At 33.2% G+C, this 20,364-nt stretch overlaps 1 protein-coding gene across 2 annotated transcripts in view; it reads left to right on the top strand.

The window, feature by feature from the left end:
- Positions 1-20,364, top strand: part of SNX13 (sorting nexin 13) — a 91,252-nt gene that overhangs the window by 14,245 nt on the left and 56,643 nt on the right. For both annotated transcript variants that reach the window (XM_016217022.2, XM_016217023.2), the window contains exons 2-5: positions 5,646-5,758; positions 9,108-9,210; positions 11,353-11,442; positions 12,489-12,610. In XM_016217022.2, the coding sequence (XP_016072508.2) occupies positions 5,646-5,758; positions 9,108-9,210; positions 11,353-11,442; positions 12,489-12,610 (428 nt within the window). The remainder of the gene's footprint in view (positions 1-5,645; positions 5,759-9,107; positions 9,211-11,352; positions 11,443-12,488; positions 12,611-20,364) is intronic.

Raw genomic sequence — 20,364 nt, 5'->3', positions numbered from 1 at the left:
GGAGATGGTATCAAGTATCACATAAGCAAGACAAAATAAATAGATAAAAAGTACGGCTGAAATTAAGCCATTATAGTTTTTCTAGTTTAAATTTTGAAAAATAATTTTTTGTGAGTTTTGTTATTGTATCTAGATGGTGTGTGTGTGTGTGTTTACAGAAGACTACTGAGAATTTGAGGGAGAAGAGGGGTTGGGGTTTTACATTGTAGCAATGCTGGATAATTTACAATCACTGTTCTCTGTAGCGGGGAAGGGAACTACAGTAACCCAAAACACCACAGTGTTCTTGTCTTCAGTTGCCCTGCTGTGAGTGTTTTCATGGTTAGCCACACCCTTGAGGGGAGGAAGAATCTTCCAAAAGCAGAGACCATACAATTCCAACCCTCCCCTCCTTTACCTGTATAATCCCTTAATTCCTCCTTGCTGAATTCCTGTCTGCATTATTTCATGATTATTGGGGTGCTTATCCATGATTTTTTTCTCCAAGCACATTCTGAGTCTCTGGGTCTTAATTTTGAGGATTCCTTACTAGGCTGGCTTGTTATTTTATCAGCATTCCAGGTTCAGGAATCATAGCTCAGATCATAATATTCTTGAGTACATCTCTGTTTGTGGTCCAGCTGCCTCTTTGCGGTCACTTGCCGTAGTGTGTCTGCCGTCATCACCTCCATCTTCTTAGTGTCATACTTATTAAATGTTTTAAAAATTTTTATTTACTACTTACATAATTGAACCTTGACAGTATACAAATACATATAATTTTTTTCTTTTTAAGATTTTCCTCATACAAATTTGTTTTAAAGGTTGTGTATGTTAAGCTTTTTCCTTGTTATTACCATAATTGGACCAACAATTTTGTTTTGCCTTCTCAAATAGGATGTTAGTTTCATGTGTTTCATTTGGTGGAATAGAAGCTTTATGACAGCCTTTATGATCATTGTTTGATAGAAATAAATAATAGTGTATTCACTTAAATGTTTTAAATGACTGTTAATTGAATGTTAATAAAATGAGGTAAGGATATGGTGTGTCTTGTAGAAAAGTGGTATGTGCAGTCTAAAAATAACAAAGTATGCTAGCCAGTGTCGCTCAGTTGGTTGAGTGTCAGCCCATGCACCAGGAGGTAGCCAGTTTGATTCCCCATCAGGGCACATGCCCAGGTGTGGGCTCAATCCCCAGTAGGGGGTGTTTAGGAGGCAGTTGATGGATGTTTCTCTCTCATCAGTGTTTCTCTCTCTCTCCCTTCCTCTCTCTGAAATCAATAAAAACATATTTAAAAATAAATAACAAAATAATAAAATATTTGTAATATAGTTTTTGTTAAAAAATCACATGCTTTTTGAAAAGTAAATCAGTGCAGAAGTGTATTTAGTAAAAAGTAAAAGTATTATTTGCTTTCTTCATTTTAAAGACAGTTCTGGGTACTTTCATACCTTTCTTGTTCAAACACACATGAGAGAGAATTTTCATTAAATTTTTAAAAAGTGCTCTTCAGGATAGTGATGTGAATTGTCTTTTCCTGCTTTGATAAGTTTCTTGAAGTGTTTATTTAATTTTACTATTAATTTCTGGTTGTTCTTACATTTTATGTTCTTCTCTTCCCTCTGTCCTATGGATAGTAGTTGCTCAATGAATTGATTTGACAGAGAAACCAAGGGCAGGTGGGACCTAAGTGTTAAGGTGCCAATTAATGATCAGAAAGGAAGATAAACGAGTGAAGATTATCACTTGGGAAGAAAAATCTTGATTTATATAACATTGATTTAGATTATTAATCAGAAGATCTGTGTATATAGTAATACTTACTGACAATATACTGTATGTACCAAATGTTATACTTGGCACTAAGAATACCTCATTGAACAAAACATACACAATTTATGTCCTCATGTGACTTATAGTGTATGGTGGTATATGCAGGAAAATAAACAGGCAGTTACACCCTAATATGATAAATGAGGATACTGGCAAGAGAATGGTTGAAATGGTGAACCGTGGGTCCAGTCTCGATAGGGAAGTGAATATAGAAGTGGGCTAAGTAAGGAGAAAGTAGTTTACAGCTCTGAATGGAAATGAAATAGGGGCAGTGGGTGTGACTAATTTAGAACTGGAAGGTTGTGGTAAGGGAAAAAGTTAATTTTCCCATTTCCCATTCAGAGAAGACAAGGTGATGATGAAATTAAGAGTGTGGACTATTATGACTAAAGTAGAGCTGCATGAAAGTTGGTGAAGGTGAAATGCTTATGATATTAAAAATAGACTGTTGGATGTATTATCCTTATGCATGTTGAAATAATGCAAGATTATGTAGTACTTGGGTTTCTGACATAGTACCAAATTATCCTAAATTTTATCCTGTATTATCTGAGGAAATAATTAGAACTCAAAATTTTTAAATGGTATTAGGGCAAATGTTTTTCTTAATATCACCAAATAAGATTGTAATTTCAGCCAGTTATATATATGGGAACACTAAGAATAACATAAAACTTATTTTTGACCAGTTCACTATTCTGATGTTTCAATGAACAGATTACCTACAGAGCAAATGAGCACTAAACTTGCTTGATTGGAAATGTTTACTTTTATTAGTCTCTAATTTTATTAGAATATAAAAATTTCTCTCAAACTAAATTAAGGAAAGGGTCTTACCAAGATTTTTTTTTTTAATGTGACGGTAATGTCTATTTTGTTCACTGTTAAATCACTAACACCTGGCATGTGGTAGGTATTCACAAATATTTGTTAAGTGAATGAATAAGGGTTTGTTTTTGGTGAATTTGCCACTGTTTTCAAATGAATAACATACTTACAAGATTCTGAAAAGGAGTTTTTAGACAGTTGAGCATCTCCACCATGTTAACTAATGGTTGCATTAAATAATCTTCCCCATACTGTGATTCTTTTTTGATAGTTTCTTTAATTGTCGAAGATATAATTCAAACAAAAGAACAAATAAAACATTTATACAATTTAAAAAGCAGCCCAACCGACATAGCTCAGGGGTTGAGCATCTACCTATGATCCAGGAGATTGCGGTTCTATTCCCGGTCAGGACACATGCCCGGTTTGTGGGCTTGATCCCGAGCTGGGGGAGGGAGGCGTGCAGGAGGCAGCTGATCAGTGACTCGCTCATCATTGATGTTTCTATTTCTCTCTCCCTCTCCCTTCCTCTCTCTGAAAATAATAAAGACATATTAAATAAAAAAAAGCAAACACCTGGTTAAGAAACAGAACACTACTGAGTCTGTGAGAAGCCTCCCATGTGTTGTCCTACAATTGCAAGCTCTCTTCCTTTATCCCCAGAGATAGCCACTTTGCTTGGTTTTATTTTTAAGACCTGTGAATATATCCTTAATATGTTGTTTAACTTTGAAAAACTGACTAGCAAGCATAAATCTAACTGTGTAAAGAAAGGGTAATATAGCTAATATTTGATCAAGTCTCACGAGGAGGCAGGTTGAATAAAGTATCTGGGTCATAGTCTGGTTTCTGCTTTCCTGAGAATTTACGAGAACTTTTCAGGGAAGTCCGTGTATAAGACTGGGTGAATCTTGGGAAATAGCATCTGTTTCCCATAGTTGGGCATCTGGCAGTACTGTGGTGTGTACCAACCCTATATAGAAGAAATAAAACAGCAACAACAAACCACTCAGTGACATAAAAGAAGATAAAAATAAATGGAAAAATATTATTTTAGGGTAGGAAGCTCAATATTATAAATTCTCCCTAAATCTTGTCCAAGATTTCTGTTCATGTGTCATCTAATCTTTGAGGGCTTCTTAGATCAACCAGAGGAAGTTGCTTTATTTTTCACCATAACACTCATCCCTATCTTACATAACTGTATAGTTACTTACTTATTTGTCTTTTTTCCCTTTCTGGAATGTAAACTTATAAAGATATGCATATATCCTACACCCAGATCAGAGGATAGCAGAGTCCTAACTGTCCCACCCACTTATGCCTCCATTACTTTACAGAAGATTGAAAAAAAAAATAGTCAAAATGACATGCCTGTGAAGAAAATGCAACATGTTTAGAAACACTGGTAAAAGCTTTGCCAACTTGTACTACAAGTGGGAGAAAAAAAAGCTGTCAGAGGGATCCCACTACAAGGTAAACAGACTTCCCTTTTCTGGAACTCATGTAACACAGAGGAAGGAGGTCACTTTCCGTTTCCCTTTCTAACAGACTGACTTCTGGATTAGGCATTTTGGCTGCTTATGCGCTAATAACTGCAAGATCACAATCCAGTGCCCCATTCCAGCTACAGACTTATTCCAATGCCAACGAATGATGTGATGGTACCTTATAATCTTCTAATTGGGAAATTGCACATTTCCCTCATTCTCACCCCAGCAGTGTGAGAAGTAGGTCTACAACATCTCCAGGCTCAGACCAAATGGCGGTGCTTGGACTGCAGCAAAGTAACCACTGCAAAGTATTTCCAAGCAGCAAGAAATTTTATCCAGATTCTCATGGAGACTACTGTAGGGTACAGAGTAGGAGCATGAAAGCAATCAAACCTTGTGTAAAGTCTCTTTGCCATTTTTTTAAATTAATGAGGGTATGCTCATCTTTCTTCCCTTATTGAATGTAGATTTATCAGGGTATGTTTTATTCACTATTGTTTCCGCAGCACCTTGAACTTAGAGCACAGAGGAAGCAGTCAATGACTGAATGAATGAGTGAATAAATACAACTGTCGTTTCTCTCATAACCCACAGCACTTACTGTCTATTCCATAGTTTTCGGTCATTAATTTTGTTTAGTTTAGCATTTATAATGCTTTCTATTATTTTCTGTGGGTTCATTGTTTAATTGTCTCATTCCTATAAAATAGTCTTCTCTGTGCTTCTCGATGGAAAGAGTGGGACAAATGCTCCCTTGTATACCTCACAATACAAGGCAGATGGATATAACTTGTTGAATACATTTATTTATTCATAATGACTTAAATGGCTAAAATCCAGTTTGCCGTCAACAAAAGGAGCATTTTTATTAGATAATACAGCATAATTCTAAACAAAATAGTTTTTTTTGTTTATTTTTTAAGTGTGGAGAATTTTTGGAGATGTTTTGTTTGAGCTCATGGTAAATCTTGCTAAGTGGAAGTTGGAAGTTTTGTAATTATAATTTTACAAATTTCTATATACAGTTTGAATTAAAAATGTCACAAATTTTCAGTAAGATACGGATTTCTTACCTTGAATTTTTTTTTTAAAGTTGTCATACTATAGTTATGTTTAAACTTAGTTTTAAGCACAATTTTGATCTGCACTTTACATATGCTTTTGCATATATAAATACCCAAATGTTTTTATAAATACTTTATCATTACTCATTCCAGCATATTATTCAACAATGTGTATAACTATTTCTTGTACCTTTACATTGTCGCTAGATTTAAAAAAAATCATTGCTGATGTTCTATAAATCTCGTTCTATGCGCAGATTTTGTATATCATTTCTTGGAGATAAATTTCCAAAAGTATACTTAACATTTTCAAAAGTAAATACTTTAACAGTAATTGAAACAATACCATAAATATACAAAAGGAGAAATTTAAAGCTATGTAAAAATTTTGTTGGTTCTTTTTGATTCATATTTATTAAAAAAATTTTTTTTTGCTTTATTTCAGACCAGTCTATCCATATGGGGATGGGGAAGCCTTGGCATTGTCCTTTCTCTAATAACTTTTGGACCCTTTGTAATATTTTATTTGGCATTTTATATCTTCTGCTTTGTGGGTGGGTAAGTATAATCAGTGATAATTTTACAATTCATATGTCATGTTCTATTGTTCAAAATTGAGACAAATGACCAAGAGAAATGGAAGTATGATTTATTGTGAATGCTTTTTTTTACAGATTATTTTTTACCAAAGTTTAAAAGTAAAATTAAGATACTTATATAAATAAAGCGATGATGGTTATTATTTGTGGCAGAAATATGGTTAGTTATCTTCAAAAATAAAATAAAATTTTTAATGATACAAACTTTTTTGTGATAAAGGAAAGTTTTTAAGATTTTTAAATTCCTTTCGGTGTTATTACTCCTTTAAGGTTGAAATTACCTTATCTATTATAACAGTAACAAGGTAAGTTATATTGAGATGACAAATCAAGTGTTACATAGAGATACTGTGTTATTGATTAGACTTCAAACAGTAATGTTAATTATTTTCCTTAGTGTATGCTGTCATTTTATTTAAGAAAATTCAAACAAACACCTGAATTTTCAGTTTTCTCTTCATGGTTATTTAGTTTACAATGTTTATGCTTTTTATCTTACCTTGATAAACCTTTACAAGAGAGGTTTCAGTCATGATTTTGTATAGCTTCCCATGCAGAGCATTTGTCAGGCATGAGTTACATGTAAGAGAATGTATAGACAAGAGCGATGCTTGTTTTAGATACTCTAACCAGCTTAGCTGAAATAAGCATTTTGTTGTTAATATATGTGTATATGTATGTATTTATGTAAATTTTTGCAATTATTTGTGAAATGAATACAAGTTCTTTTAAAAATATCTTATGAGAGCCCCCAAATTTGGAGGAGTTATTTGATCCTATAGGTTTAGAGGGCTTAGCTGAATTGAATAGCTTATATAAACTATGGCCTAAAAAACTGTATAAGAAACTAAAGGGTGGCTTCTGAATATATTAACTACCTATTACCTCTTTTAGGATATGGGTTTGAAAGTCATGCATAGCCATTTTATAGGGAGTGTACCCACTGATTGTTGAACCAAGTAAGAATTAAAGGACTATTTGTAAAACTACTTTTTATTTTAGTTTTAGTGTTTTTATTAGAATTGCTTAGATAAAATAACTGTTGAACAATTAAGAAATAAGCAGTAGGAATCAGATAAATGGAGTTCTAAATATCTTTATTGATTATAAAGATGATTGAAGACCATAGATCTGTAGCATTTTGGCTTCTAAATTATACTCCTTAGCCCTAAATTAAGGCCAGAGCTAATTGGTTGCATAGCTGCATGGTTGCATCTTTCCCATGTAGGGTCATAACTGCTTTTACTTATTGGAAAGGAGATTATTTTGAGGTGTTTCTGTGGAAGGAGAGATTTCTTCTATTTCACGAATTGAATAAGCCCTTGGGAAAAGTGAAGGAGAAAAATACTTCAGAAAAGGAGGAAATTTCAGGTTTATAGAGGAAGGTAGGAGACCTAGGGACTTTTGGAAAATGGAGAGGTGGAGAATTACTTCTTTTAGATAGACTAAACTGCTTTGTATAAAATTTGGGACAGAGAGAAGTGATGAGTGCATTCATTTCAGAGTCATGGGAACCTCTGTTTCCTTTTTGCATCTACTAATTTATTAAGGAATAATTTTCAAAACAATTAGAGGATACTTGTAAGTATGTAAACATATTTAGATAAAAAGATGGGACATTTGAGAGTGTGGGAGAGACACTAAAAACTCTTTGGATAACATTAAGTCACATGGTAGGGTGTGAAATTCCAAGTTGGTGGCATTTCATAAATTGATGTTCTGTTCCAGACTGTGAACAGTTTCACTGTGAAACTCACTGCCACGGTAGGGGACTTCTACTTGCATACTAGCAAGCCTCTCAAGAAGAGATTAATTAAGCACTTCTAGGTTATTCAGTTATGGTCAATGAGTACTATCATACCTGAGTCAAATCTTTATTTTGGTTCTAGTTACAAAGAATGATTGTCCCTTCTTTAACTTAATATAGTTTAATGCCTTATAATTTTAAAAGCAAAAATAGGCCTTTAAATATCAATCTCAAGTAAAAACATTTCATATAATTCAAATCATTTAGAAATGATTAGAAAACCACTGAGGGATTTTTGTTTGTTTTATTTAGTTATTATTTTGGCATATCATTATATAGCTACTTAATGGCATTCTGTTATGTTTGTTTGGTTATGCAATCATTTGTAGCACCTGTTTTTACTTAAACCTCAGTGCTAAAGCTTATTACTTACGTTCTTTGAAGATCAGACTGTTTTTTAGCCTACTTCCCTACTGTTATACTGTGGACAAAGGTTTATGTTTTATCAGTTTCATTATGATGTTTTTAGAAATACATTGTTTACTTAATATACACATTTTATTATATCTGTAAATGTGCTCTTAACCAGGTAAAGCTGAAATACAGAGCCAACATGATTCTTAATAATGACATCAGATACAACACAGGTGAAATTTACTGATAATTCTGAGGCCAGCCTTTTAAAAAAGAAACAAAAACTGAATCAGTGACATGAGCTGATTTTATTTTTGTTTTCCACTCTCCTCCCTGCCTTTGTGATGCCTGTGCTGCAGATCAGTGAAGTGGCAGATAGCCACAAAAAGCAGAAAACATTGAGAATCTTCAATAGTTGAGGATGCCCATATGTAATTTTTCCCTGCTCCCTTCTTGTCACTACAGTCTTTGAATTTCTTTAACATTACTATATGATCATTACAAAATTAAAATTTATTTTTCTTCCTTATTGGATTCCTGTCTACTTAGTAGTGCTTAGATTTAATTGGTAAATTTTAAATAGAGGAAATACTGGTAGCATTTAGTTAATACTTATAGTAAAGTAGTTCAAAACCAGTGTTTATCTTACCTTGACCCTATAATTTTGTCTTATTAATTCCAAGCTTATTTGATAAATCATAAGTTGGATTACTTTTTTATATATAGCCTTTGTTCTGTATTCATAGTGGCAAGTTATATTAATATCTCATGTTAATTAGTTCACAGTAGAAAGTGTATGATTTAGCTATAAATTTAGCTCTCATTTGTTTTTGTCTTTTTTTTTTTTATTAGCCTACTTATTCAATGAGAACTGATTTTCCTAACATTTGAAAATGTTCCCTGAGATTTTTTTATGAAATATACTGGATGAAAACTTTGAAAGTCATTATTATGTAAATTCACAAATACAGTTGATTTAAGCTTCAGAACGTAGCAAAATCTGTCAATTCCTTGCCTTGCCAAAGTCGCAAACTGATATTTTAGTGAACGATAAGTGATCTGTTAAATCTGAAAAATATATTTGGTAATAGATGTATTAGATTGTAGTAAAATTTTGTTTTTGTATCTATAATTAAATATTTTTCAGGGGTTTTGTGGTCACTCTCCTGTTTGGAAAAACAAACTCAGAGAAGTACCTAGAGCAGTGTGAACACTCATTTCTTCCTCCAACATCAACTGGAATTCCTAAGGTAAATAGGGTAAAGGAATGCAAAACCTTAAAATACTGTTCTGTGCAATGATAATTTTTTTTTTTTTTTTTTAAATATATCTTTATTTCAGAGAGAGGAAAGGAGAGGGAGAGAAAGAGATAGAAACATCAATGATGACAGAGTCATTGATCGGCTGCAGCCCGCAACCCGGGCATGTGCCCTGACCGGGAATCGAACCCCGATCACCTGGATCCTAGGTTGATGCTCAACCACTGAGCCACGCCTGGCCCGGCTGCAATGATAATTTAAAATGTGATCATCCGTATATGGTTTGGCAGATTTTTTTATAACTCATTAATGCTCATTATACATTTATGGGAGACTTTATGATTGTGCTTAGAAAAATGCATTCTAACAAGTTACCTTTTAAATTTTCTCAGATGTTAAAAGTGGGAATGCAAATTTGAGGTAAAGACAGAAAATTGGAGTGTTTTCCTGCTATCTTAACTGAGAATTTCAGAGTATCACATGTATGATTTGTGTCAATGAATGTAGTGTTTTGAATAAAATAGCAAAGGAAGCAGAGGGAGAAAAGGGGTACTTTTTCTTTAACTCACTTGAAAAATATAGCTTGTAGTTAGGCTATGCATTAGTTATAATTTTAATAAGTTAGGGCAATTACATATCACCTTGAATGTTGCTATTTTTATTTTTAAATTCTTTTCTTTAATGTCATATCTTATAAATAAAATCAGAATTGAGTACTATGGATAGTAATATAGATAGGCTTCAGATTTGCATTGCTTCAATTCTTGCTGTGGGATTGGAATGGCTTCATCTTTTATAAGGAGAGCCAAATGGTCTGGAGTTGATGCTAGGAATTTAACTTCATTATTTTGTTCAATTTGTGCTAAGATATAAGAGGTGCAGAGAAAATAATATATAAAGTATTATTTTACGTTACTGAAATAACCCTATGCCACTGATTTTCATACTGATGAATAATTTTTTTCTATACTTACCGTAACTTTTAAAATCGACTGAGGTGTTTTTGCCCTCCTTTACAACTCCTGTTAATATGTGTTCTTTGAGATAGCTCGCAAATCTTTCGGAAGAAATGAACATTTTCTTGGTTTGAATCATTTCTTAACCATTTACAATTTCCATTCATTTGAGTGATAAATATAGAACATGGGAAAAATTGTAAAAATTAAGATCTCAGCCCTGGCTGGTGTGGCTCAGTTTGTTGGGCATTGTCCTGTGCACTGAAAGGTTGTCAGTTCGATTCCCTGGTCAGAGCACATGCCAGGGTTGCAGGCTCAATCCCCGGGGGGGGGGGGGGATGCAGGAGGCAGCCAATCTGTTTTCCTCTCACATCAGTGTTTCTGTCTCCCCCTCCATCTCCCTTCCTCTCTAGAAGTCAATAAAAAGAAATCTTGAAAAAAAAAAGATGCCTAACAGTAATAAATCATAGTCAAAACTAGTATTTATAATCTGTATTTTAGTAGATGGTATAAATAATAGTGACTTGATTTTATTTTTCTAAAATGATTTATAAGCATGCTTTATGAAAAAAATCTTAGAGGTTATATAAACGTGAAGCATATGTTATATATAAATATATAAATATATATATATATATATATATATATATATATATATATATGCGCTTTGGTTTGTATTTTTAATTGAAGAGTGTCTCACTACTTTTCACCCTGTTTCCAGACCATTGTTCTTTCTGAAGACTACAGAGAAATAGCGAAATTAATTTTCATTATTTGTTAAAAATCATCCCTAAATAAAATCAATTTAAAATATATTCCTTTGGCAGCTGTTTTGGTTTGGGAAGGGGGAAAAGGGAAGAGGAAAATTAATAATTTAACTCTCTTAAAAAACTAACTTATGCTTTTAAAGTTTCATTGAAATATGGCAACAGTATATCTGTATATTTTCATTTGCTGATTTTATTAAATTTTTTAAGTTAAGAATATATGTATTTTTGGATGTGTAGTTTTGTTAACTTGAGAAATAGTGTTTCTTTTATGCTAGTCTCAAGAAATCAGATTATTTATTTACCTGAAGATAATGATGGGAAAGTTATAATGAATGTTCTGTTAGAAGTAAACTACATAGATTTTAAATCAAGAAACTGTACAGTAAGATGTGATGGTTTCCTTTAAGTGTTTAGAAGAAATGAAACGGGAAGCCAGGACTATAAAGATTGATAGAAGATTGACTGGTGCCAATATAATTGATGAACCTCTCCAGCAAGTGAGTTTCAGTATGTGGTATTTGAATTCCATATATTGTGTGCTAGGTATAGTTCTTTGGAAAATATTAAATAATTTTGCTACTTATGTAATATGCTAGAAATATAATGCTATTCTTGGATTCTATATTTAAAGATGCCTTATTTATGAACTAATTTATAATGAGGTATTTTACTTAATATTAAAGCCTTTTGATTGAGTTTGCATTTAGAAAAAAACTTTTTACTGATATATTTGATGATATTTCTAGTTATTTTACAATTAAAGTGTTATCTTTAGCTAATGAACGGATTCAGTGCTTTGGTAAATCAGACCTTATTCCCTGTGAGCTTTATTACTTTGTAAAATAAACATACCTATTTTGATTCAACAACATTAAAAAGTTAGAATTTAAAAAATTATTCTACGCCATAGTATTTTTCACTGATTTTTTTATTATATGATAATTATAATGCGTACTTTAAGATTCTAACAGTTTCATAAATGAATCCATATTTAGTTTCTCAGAATTACAAAAACATTATACATTAAGTTGTATTATTTGCTATTTATTGGCTAACTTAATACTGTTGGCAGTATCAAAGGTATTAGACCTAACTGAAGTATGTCATTTTTGTAATTTGACTGAAAGGAATCTGACGATATAATATTGGAAAAATTGTTTTCTTTTTGAGAATTAGGGACCACTGGCATTACTTTGCATCTCATTACATCAGACCTAGTAAAACTCTCCATTATATTATAGCATTGAAAGTTTACTTTTTCTGCAAGCTCTGTCTTTACGAATTTGGGTTAGGCTTGGCTGTAGATAGTAATGTAAAAAAAAATTTGGGCAGTGTATGAATTGGGATACCGAAGTAATTTTAAAATTTTTGAAATGTTTTTTGGCATATTTATGTTTTTTAAATAAAAAAAAGGTTGCCACCACAATTTAGTGTGTAGAGAGGTAATTATCAATTGGCAAATAATCTTTTTAGATTTTAATTTGCCACTGTTACTTTTTAAATCCTAATAGTTGTTTTTGTTCCCCCAATATTTTTGTTTTAGGTTATCCAGTTTTCCTTGAGGGATTATGTCCAGTATTGGTATTATACACTAAGTGATGATGAATCTTTTCTTCTTGAAATTAGGCAGACTCTTCAAAATGCACTCATTCAGTTTGCTACTAGGTAAGGTCACTGCATTGTATTCATGCTGAAAAACTTAAATATGTTGTTTGTACCAATGGGGAAAATAGCTTAAACGAGAGGGGAACATTAATTATAGTTGACCCTTGAAATAACACTGGGGTTAGGAGCCCAACCCCTTTCACAGTTGAAAATTTGCATGTAACTTTACTCCCCCAAACTGTAAGCCTTACCAATAACAAGTGATTGATTAACATTTATTTTGTCTGTTATCTGTATTATATATTTTTACCATAAAACTAGAGAAAGGAAATGTTATTAAGAAAATCATAATGTAAAGAAAATACTTTTATAGTACTGTGTAAATTTTTAAAAATATGCATATAAGTGAGCTTGTGTAGTTCAAACCCATGTTGTTCAAGGGTCCACTGTATTTAAAGGTAAGTAGAATAGTAGAATATAGATAACTTGGATTATAGAACTAGAGTTAGTCCTTTAAATTTAACCTTGACATTTACAGAATGTTTATTTTGATTAAGCCCTGTTCTCTCAGTCTATGTCAGTTTCTTTCTCAGGGACCAATCATGTGACATTTCAGAGCCTTCCCCCCCACTTATTGATCGTTTATTTCTCCTTATCCAGATACTCTGTTTTCTTTGAGTGCTAAGGAAATTAGTTTCTCTTTAGGCACATACCTAATGGAAATCCTCTTAATGGAAGAAGAAACCAAAGGAGCATAAGTCAGTGGAGACTATTCAGTTTATTATTTATTTATAGAAGAGAAGTGTATTTTGATTATTTTGCTGTAAGAAACACCCACTTATATAGTATCTCCCATATAACAAAATATTTTGGTTTATATCCTTTTAGTAAAACTACTTGATTTTTTGAGGAGGGCCATTTCATATCCAGGAATTATTTATTTTTGAAAGGATGGACTTATGTTTCTATGAGTTTGCAGGCCTTTTTTTTTTTTAATCCAAGATTTTGCTTCCCAGTGCACATAAAGATTTTCCTACTAACATGTATCCTCAAAGCCCTAGGCTGCATGCCTTGGCCATGAGTACTCTCAAATCTGAAAGTGTTTTTTTCTAGCCACCCTTTCTTCTTTCTTACTTTGGTTCTTGAAATACCTTCTTGTACTTTTGAGAATCTTGGAGCTTTTTTCCCTAGGGCTCTTACTGGTTTTCTTTATTTCTGTTATGTGTATGTTAGCTGCCTTACCTTTGAATGGGCTTTGACTACTGAGGACCCTGTGGATGAGTGATGTCCACCATATCCTGTCCTCATCAGCGCTGCTCAGCTCCTGCAGACTCATGCCTGTGGCTCCTTTTATGGAGTTAGTCCGTCTTATATTTGGTCTTCCTTTTTCCTACTGCCTGCTATTTTTCCCAACGTTATTGTCTTTTCCAAAGAACTCTGCCTTTTCATGATGTGCCCAAAGTAGGACAGCTTCAGTTTTGTCAGTTTTGCCTCCAGCAAAATTTCAGGCTTAATTTGCTCTGCAACTCACTCTGTGCACGTAGATATTTCCAGCTCATCTGCTCTCTCAGGACTTTTCCTCCATAACTCAGTTGATTCTGAGCTTTAGAGTAGAAGGTTAATTCCTCAACCATAGGTCATTGGGGAGGCCTGCAGTAAGGTTTATGGTTTGAACAATAATCGTACTTGTGGCGATAGATTTGAGCTTCTTCTCCCTTATGATTGACAGCAGACATGTGCAAGGTAGCCAGCTTTGATTATGCATGTAGACTAACTGTGAAATACAGGAAATATAATAAAGGATAACCAAAGGAGGTCAGAAATTGGGTTTTATCTCTTTTATTTCATATATGTAACAATAATAAGCATTAGGTATTCTTTTAGATAACTCTTCTGAATCAGTCATTTACTGCTTTCTATAGTAACACCATTGTAATGATTTTCCTTTGAAAGGGTGGGAATAAGATGAGTTCATTATTCTTGTGTCTGACTGCCTAAGAGTATTTTAAAATATAACACATTTTTGACATGGAAAGAACTTTGAACTAGTAATTGGAAGACCTGAGTTTGCATCCTGTTCTACTACTTTTCTGTGGAACTGTGAGCAACTATTTTAAACTCCTTGAATCTTGATTTTTCTCATATGTAAAATAAGCATAATGGTGCCTACCCTGTTCTGCATTCCTCAAAGGGCTATTGTCAGGATCAAATTCATCTATTCAGCTAATATTTTGTGCCTACTTTGTACCAACCAGGTGCTGTGTATGCAGTAGTGGGACAAACAAAATTCCTGCTTTGTGAAATGTAGTGAAAATAATACTTGTGAAGTGTTTTAAAAATTGTGAAGGAATTTAGAAATTTAAGTTGTTATGCCATCCATTATCCACAGTTTCACAAATCAGGAAGCTAAGATCCAGAAAGATTAAGTGGTTAGTCCATTGAGTTGGGGGCAGAGTAAGAATTAGAATCAGATTGTTCTTAGTCCAGTGTTCTTGCTTTCCCCCCATTCCCTATCATATCTGTTATGATCTAGATTATTCATCTTAGTCTCCCCACCTTTTCTTTCCTCTCTTTGCAGTGCTTTTCCTGTTTTTGATCCCCATCACCTTTTCTTTAAACTTCATGTCATAATTTTTCCCCCCTCTTCTGTAGCAGTCTGTGTTATCAGCCTGGACTTGAATTAGGCTGGAGCCTTAGCTGATGAATACTTAGTAGCCTGTGTATTTTTATTCCCCCTTCAAATAAGATATCATGACATAGGACAGAAAGCCCTGGAATATCTGTATTATAATTCTGCCTATAGCATTAAGTTACAGTGTATTTAAAAGGAAATTTCTTAACATCTATTACTAAAATAGTAATACTATTTGTATGGGACAAATGAGATGATGTGTATGAGACATTTCATAAGGTCTTTGTTAATCAATGAATGACATTTTGAACAAGTTACCTGACTTTCTGTGCCTTAGTCTCTGCATTAGTAAAATGGGGTAATTGTCCCATAGGGTTGTTGTAATGATCATGTGGGGGGTGAAGTACATGTAGCATACCACAGGATCTAGCACATAATAAGTGTTCAATAAAGGTTAACTTGGTTACCATTATTATGCTCTTTTTAATCTTCAACTGAGGATATGTTTTTATTGATTGTAAGAGAGAGAGGAAGGGATAAAGAGAAACATACATCAATGTGAGAGAAACATTAATTGGTTGCCCTCCATATGCGCCCCGACTGGAGGTCAAACCACAACCAAGGTATGTGCCCTGACGGAATCAAACCCACAACTTTTTTTGCTATATGCAACAACGCTCCAGCCAACTGGGCCACCCAGCCAGGGCTATTTTGGTTACTATTTTTGTTATTTATTATGTTCCTAGGATATGGATACAGATTCTTTGACCTTGTCTTAGCTTTTTTTTTTTATTGTGGGGCTGGGGGAGACAAAATTAAAGCACATGAAATGGAAAATAAGTCATCGTTTGTATGGTACTGAGCAAATTTTCATCTAGAGGTAGAGTAGACCAGAGTAACTGATGAAGACCCCATGTGGATTGAGGCCAAAACTAGTCTTCAATAATGGGTATATTGAGATAGAGAGAGAGGGATAAAGGACATGTTAGAAAAGAGAGAGAGTGTGAGCAAAGTTCTACAAAAGGGGATAAGATTAGGTGGTAGAAACCATGAGGAGATACAAATGAACAAGGAACCTTGTTGCTCTCCAAAGTGAAAAGTGGTTCCTAACTCACTCCATTTTTATTCCTTTTAACCCCAAGATTAGTGGAAAGAAGATATATTCTAATGCCACTGTATTCTGTCCTGAAAGGCTTTCCCCTCGGGGGAAGAAGTCTGGATGTTCTGTAGGTCCCAGGATTCAGCAGTTATGGTCGTAACTGTATCATTATTTCTAGAACAAAAGGGAGTATGTTCTGAAAGTTTTGCCATTTTTCTCATTACCTTTTGCCTAGAAATAATGTCGTATGTTCCTAAATTTGTTCAAAAGGCAAGCACAATAAAAATAATAGACATTTGCACCAGTAAAGTTTATACTCTTTTGCCATTTTATATTCTTTACCATTTGAAAACAGCTCAAAACTAATATTAAATGGAAAGATGATTATTGTCATATTTACTATAGTAGAGCAAAAACTATTAGGAACCATCTAAATATTTAAAAGAAGGAGAAATGTTAATGTTTTTATATCTACAGAATAGATGGATTGTTAATTATACAGTTGACCCTTGAACAACGTATGGGTTAGGAGTGCTGACCCCTTGCATAGTCAAAAATCTGCATATAACTTTTGTCTCCCCCAAAGCTTAACTACAATCGTTCCTGGGTAGCCATGGGGGATTTTTTCCCGGGACTCCCCACGGATACCAAAGTCCATAGATGCTCAAGTCCCTAATATAAAATGGTATAGAACAATGCATATATTTGGCCCTCTGAATCCTCGATGCAAAACCCAGGGATATAGAGGGCCGGCTGAGTATTTATTGAAAAAAAATCTATATATGAGTGGACTCAGGCAGTTCAGAACTCTGTTGTTCAAGGGTCAACTGTATAGTTATATAATTCATATACCATTCAATTCACCCCCTTAAAGTCAGTGGCTTTTAATATATTCACAGAGTTGTGCAACCATCATCACAATGTAAGAACATTTTATGACCTGTACCCACTATCAGTCACTCCCCCATTCCTCAGAAGCTTCTAGCTCTAGGCAACCACTTACTACTTTTTATCTCTGTGGATTTGCCTACTTATGCTGGACATTTTATATGAATGAAATAATAAAATATGTGGTCTTTTATGATTGCCTTCTTTCACTTAGCATAGTGTTTTCAAGGTTTACCCATGTTGTAGCATGTATTAGTACTTATTCATAAGAATAGCAATTCACTGAATGGGTAGACCACATTTTTTTGTTTATCTGTTCATCACTTGGTGGGCATATGAGTTGTTTCCACCTTTTGGATATTATGAAGAATGCTACTATGAGCATTTGTGCACAAGTTTTTGTGTGAACGTGTTTTCATTTCTCTTGGTTGTGTATTCCACCTATGAGTGGAATTTCTGGGTTGTATAGTAACTCTGTTTAACCTTTTGAGGAACTGCACACTATTTTTCAAAGTGTGTTACATTCCCACCAACAATGTATGAGGGTTTCAATTTCTCCACATCCTTGCCTTGCCCTCCTAGTGAGTGTAAAGTGGCATTTCATTATGGATTTTATTTGTATTTGCCTGATAGCTAATGGGTTTGAGCATCTTTTTGTGCACTTATTAGTCATTTGTATATCTTCTTTAGAGAGTGTCTATTCAGATAACCTGTATTCACTATCACTTTCCCCCATTTTAAAATTATTTGTAATTTTATTATTGAGTGTACTGCTGCGTGTTTTCATAAATAGTTTTATAGGACAATCTGCTCATTTGTTTGCATTTTGTCCATGGCTGTTCCTATACTACAGTGGCAGAATTGACTGTTGTGATCGAGATGATGTGGCCTGCAAAGCCTAAAATAGTTGCTATTTGGCTCTTTAGAGAAAAAATTTGCTGACCTCTGGAATGGATAATTTTGCAGCCATAAATCATTTATGAAGCATTATTAAACAAATGGGAAATACATTAGAATAAAAATAATACAGAATAGTGGGTACTATGTTATTTCATCTGTCTAAAAAGTTATAACTGTATGATAGCAAAGAGACTAAAAGGAAATACACTGAAATATTAACAGTGACCTTTGGATTGTGGCTTCATGACTGATTATAACTGATGCAGAAAATCTAAAGAAGGAAATTATTTAAAAATGGGCATCTATTAGAAATATTTGGTAATAAGCAATAAATATATCTAGGATGACTTTTTAAAAATAAATTCACCTGTTTCTTGGCTTTTTATGTTCTGTGAAAACATAAATAAAACATAAATATAAGAATCATTTTTTCAACTATAGGTGACATGTTTGGTATAGGTAGCCTCTATTTCTTGGGAAGTGATCTTGAAACTAATGCTTAATATAGTGTTTTGTACATGACAGAATAGTGAATACTAATATATTTTTTTAAATTAAGTTCCCGTTTATGATTTCTGTGTTAATTTTTTTCCATAAAATTTTAATATATTCACTGTTGGGCCTAGGACTATTTTTTTTATCAAGAAAAATTCACTAAAAATCTTGTTTATTAATAGGTAGCATGAATTTCATTTTTTAATACTTTATTTAACATTATACTTAAGAGAATGCATACTTAGCCCCAGGTTATTTTTTCCCTTTCCTGTAGCTCGAGTATGGCTTTCAGCTCTGTGTTCTTTATACTCCACCCCTAAAATAGGAGAGTGTGCTTCATGTGTGTTCCTCTACCCAAGTTGTTCATTATATCCTGAGATCCAAGTCCTTTAGAACATCTGGATATTGACTTCTCTGAAGCATTGGGACATAGACCTGGACTTCCTATGTGGTGGTGTAGCTCACTAGGTACCATTGCTTTAATATGGTTATATAAAACGGCATGCCTACATTTTTCTCCATTTCCACTGTTTTGTAAAGTAACTTTTATGAGTCAGGAAGTTTCATGTTGTTAAGGTGTCGTAGAGAAAACACAGAATTGAAAAAGAACCCTGATTTTTTTTTATAAATAAAGTCTTAATTTCATTATGTAATCTAGATTAAGTAAATTAAGTTCTGGCTTTATTTATAGGGGCTTACGGTAATTATTTCAGATCCCTTTCAGTTGTAACAAACTAGAGATTCCCAGGTCAGGTTGGTACTAATCTTGATTTGTTTGTTTTTAATCATGCCTCCTCCAAAAAACACTCATATACTCTGTCACACCCCACATTTTGAATACCATTTGGGGAGTTATTTTTTATAGTGTGTAGGGTTAATAATTAGATTAAATTTACTTTGGGTCTAAGTACTCCAGGTCTATTTTATTAGTAGGAGATCTTACATGATAACAAAGTTTATTTAAACCTTTAATTTATTTCTACATGGTCAGGTAGGATGCTTGACCCCAAACATAGGTGTAGTAGACTGGTCTATTTTTTTTTCTTTGAGAAGAAATAAAAGCAACTTAAAAAGTGTTGAATTGACGGAAGTGTTTTAAAATTAATATTTCTGTTTTCCAGTCTCCTTTCTAAGTTTATCATTCTTTACTAAAAGTAAAGAATAATGGGTATAACTAATGATTCCATAACAAATCCAGTTGGAAATCAGGTGGTTTTTCCACTCCTTAATTTCAACAGAATTAAAGGAGGACCTAATCAAGTTATTAGCTGATATATTACTAAAACTAAATTTTTATGACATATAACTATGTGATTTGGATGCATAATTTGAAAGGAGTTCAAAAACTTATTGTCATTGATATAATAAAACTTCTTCCACTCTTATATACTTATTTTGATGGGAACATGGCTTTGGTAGTTTTATCTAGAAAAGGAATATAAATAAAAGTGATGATCTTCAGCCCTATTTCTTTTTTATTAACTATTATTTTGTATTAATTTCAGGCATACAGCATAGTAATTAGACAATCATATACTTTACAAAGTGTTCCCTGATATTTCCAGTACCCAGTTGGTACCACACATAGTTATTACAATACTACTGACTCTATTTCCTATGTCGTAGTTTAGACTCATCTTTTCTTGATGGTTAAAAATCTTGAATTGATGAAACTTTAAAATTTTTTATAATGATCCAAATTACTGCTATTCTTTATAGAATGCTGAAAACACAATAAATTTGTAGTTTTATAAGTATACTACTATAAGTTTTGTGAGGTGTGAATAGTCCCACCATGGC

This window comes from Miniopterus natalensis, chromosome 10, assembly GCF_054644295.1.
Source record: "Miniopterus natalensis isolate mMinNat1 chromosome 10, mMinNat1.hap1, whole genome shotgun sequence".
NCBI classification, from domain to species: Eukaryota; Metazoa; Chordata; class Mammalia; order Chiroptera; family Miniopteridae; genus Miniopterus; species Miniopterus natalensis.
Note: the sequence above shows the minus strand (reverse complement) of the source record. Positions and strands in the feature narration are given on the sequence as shown.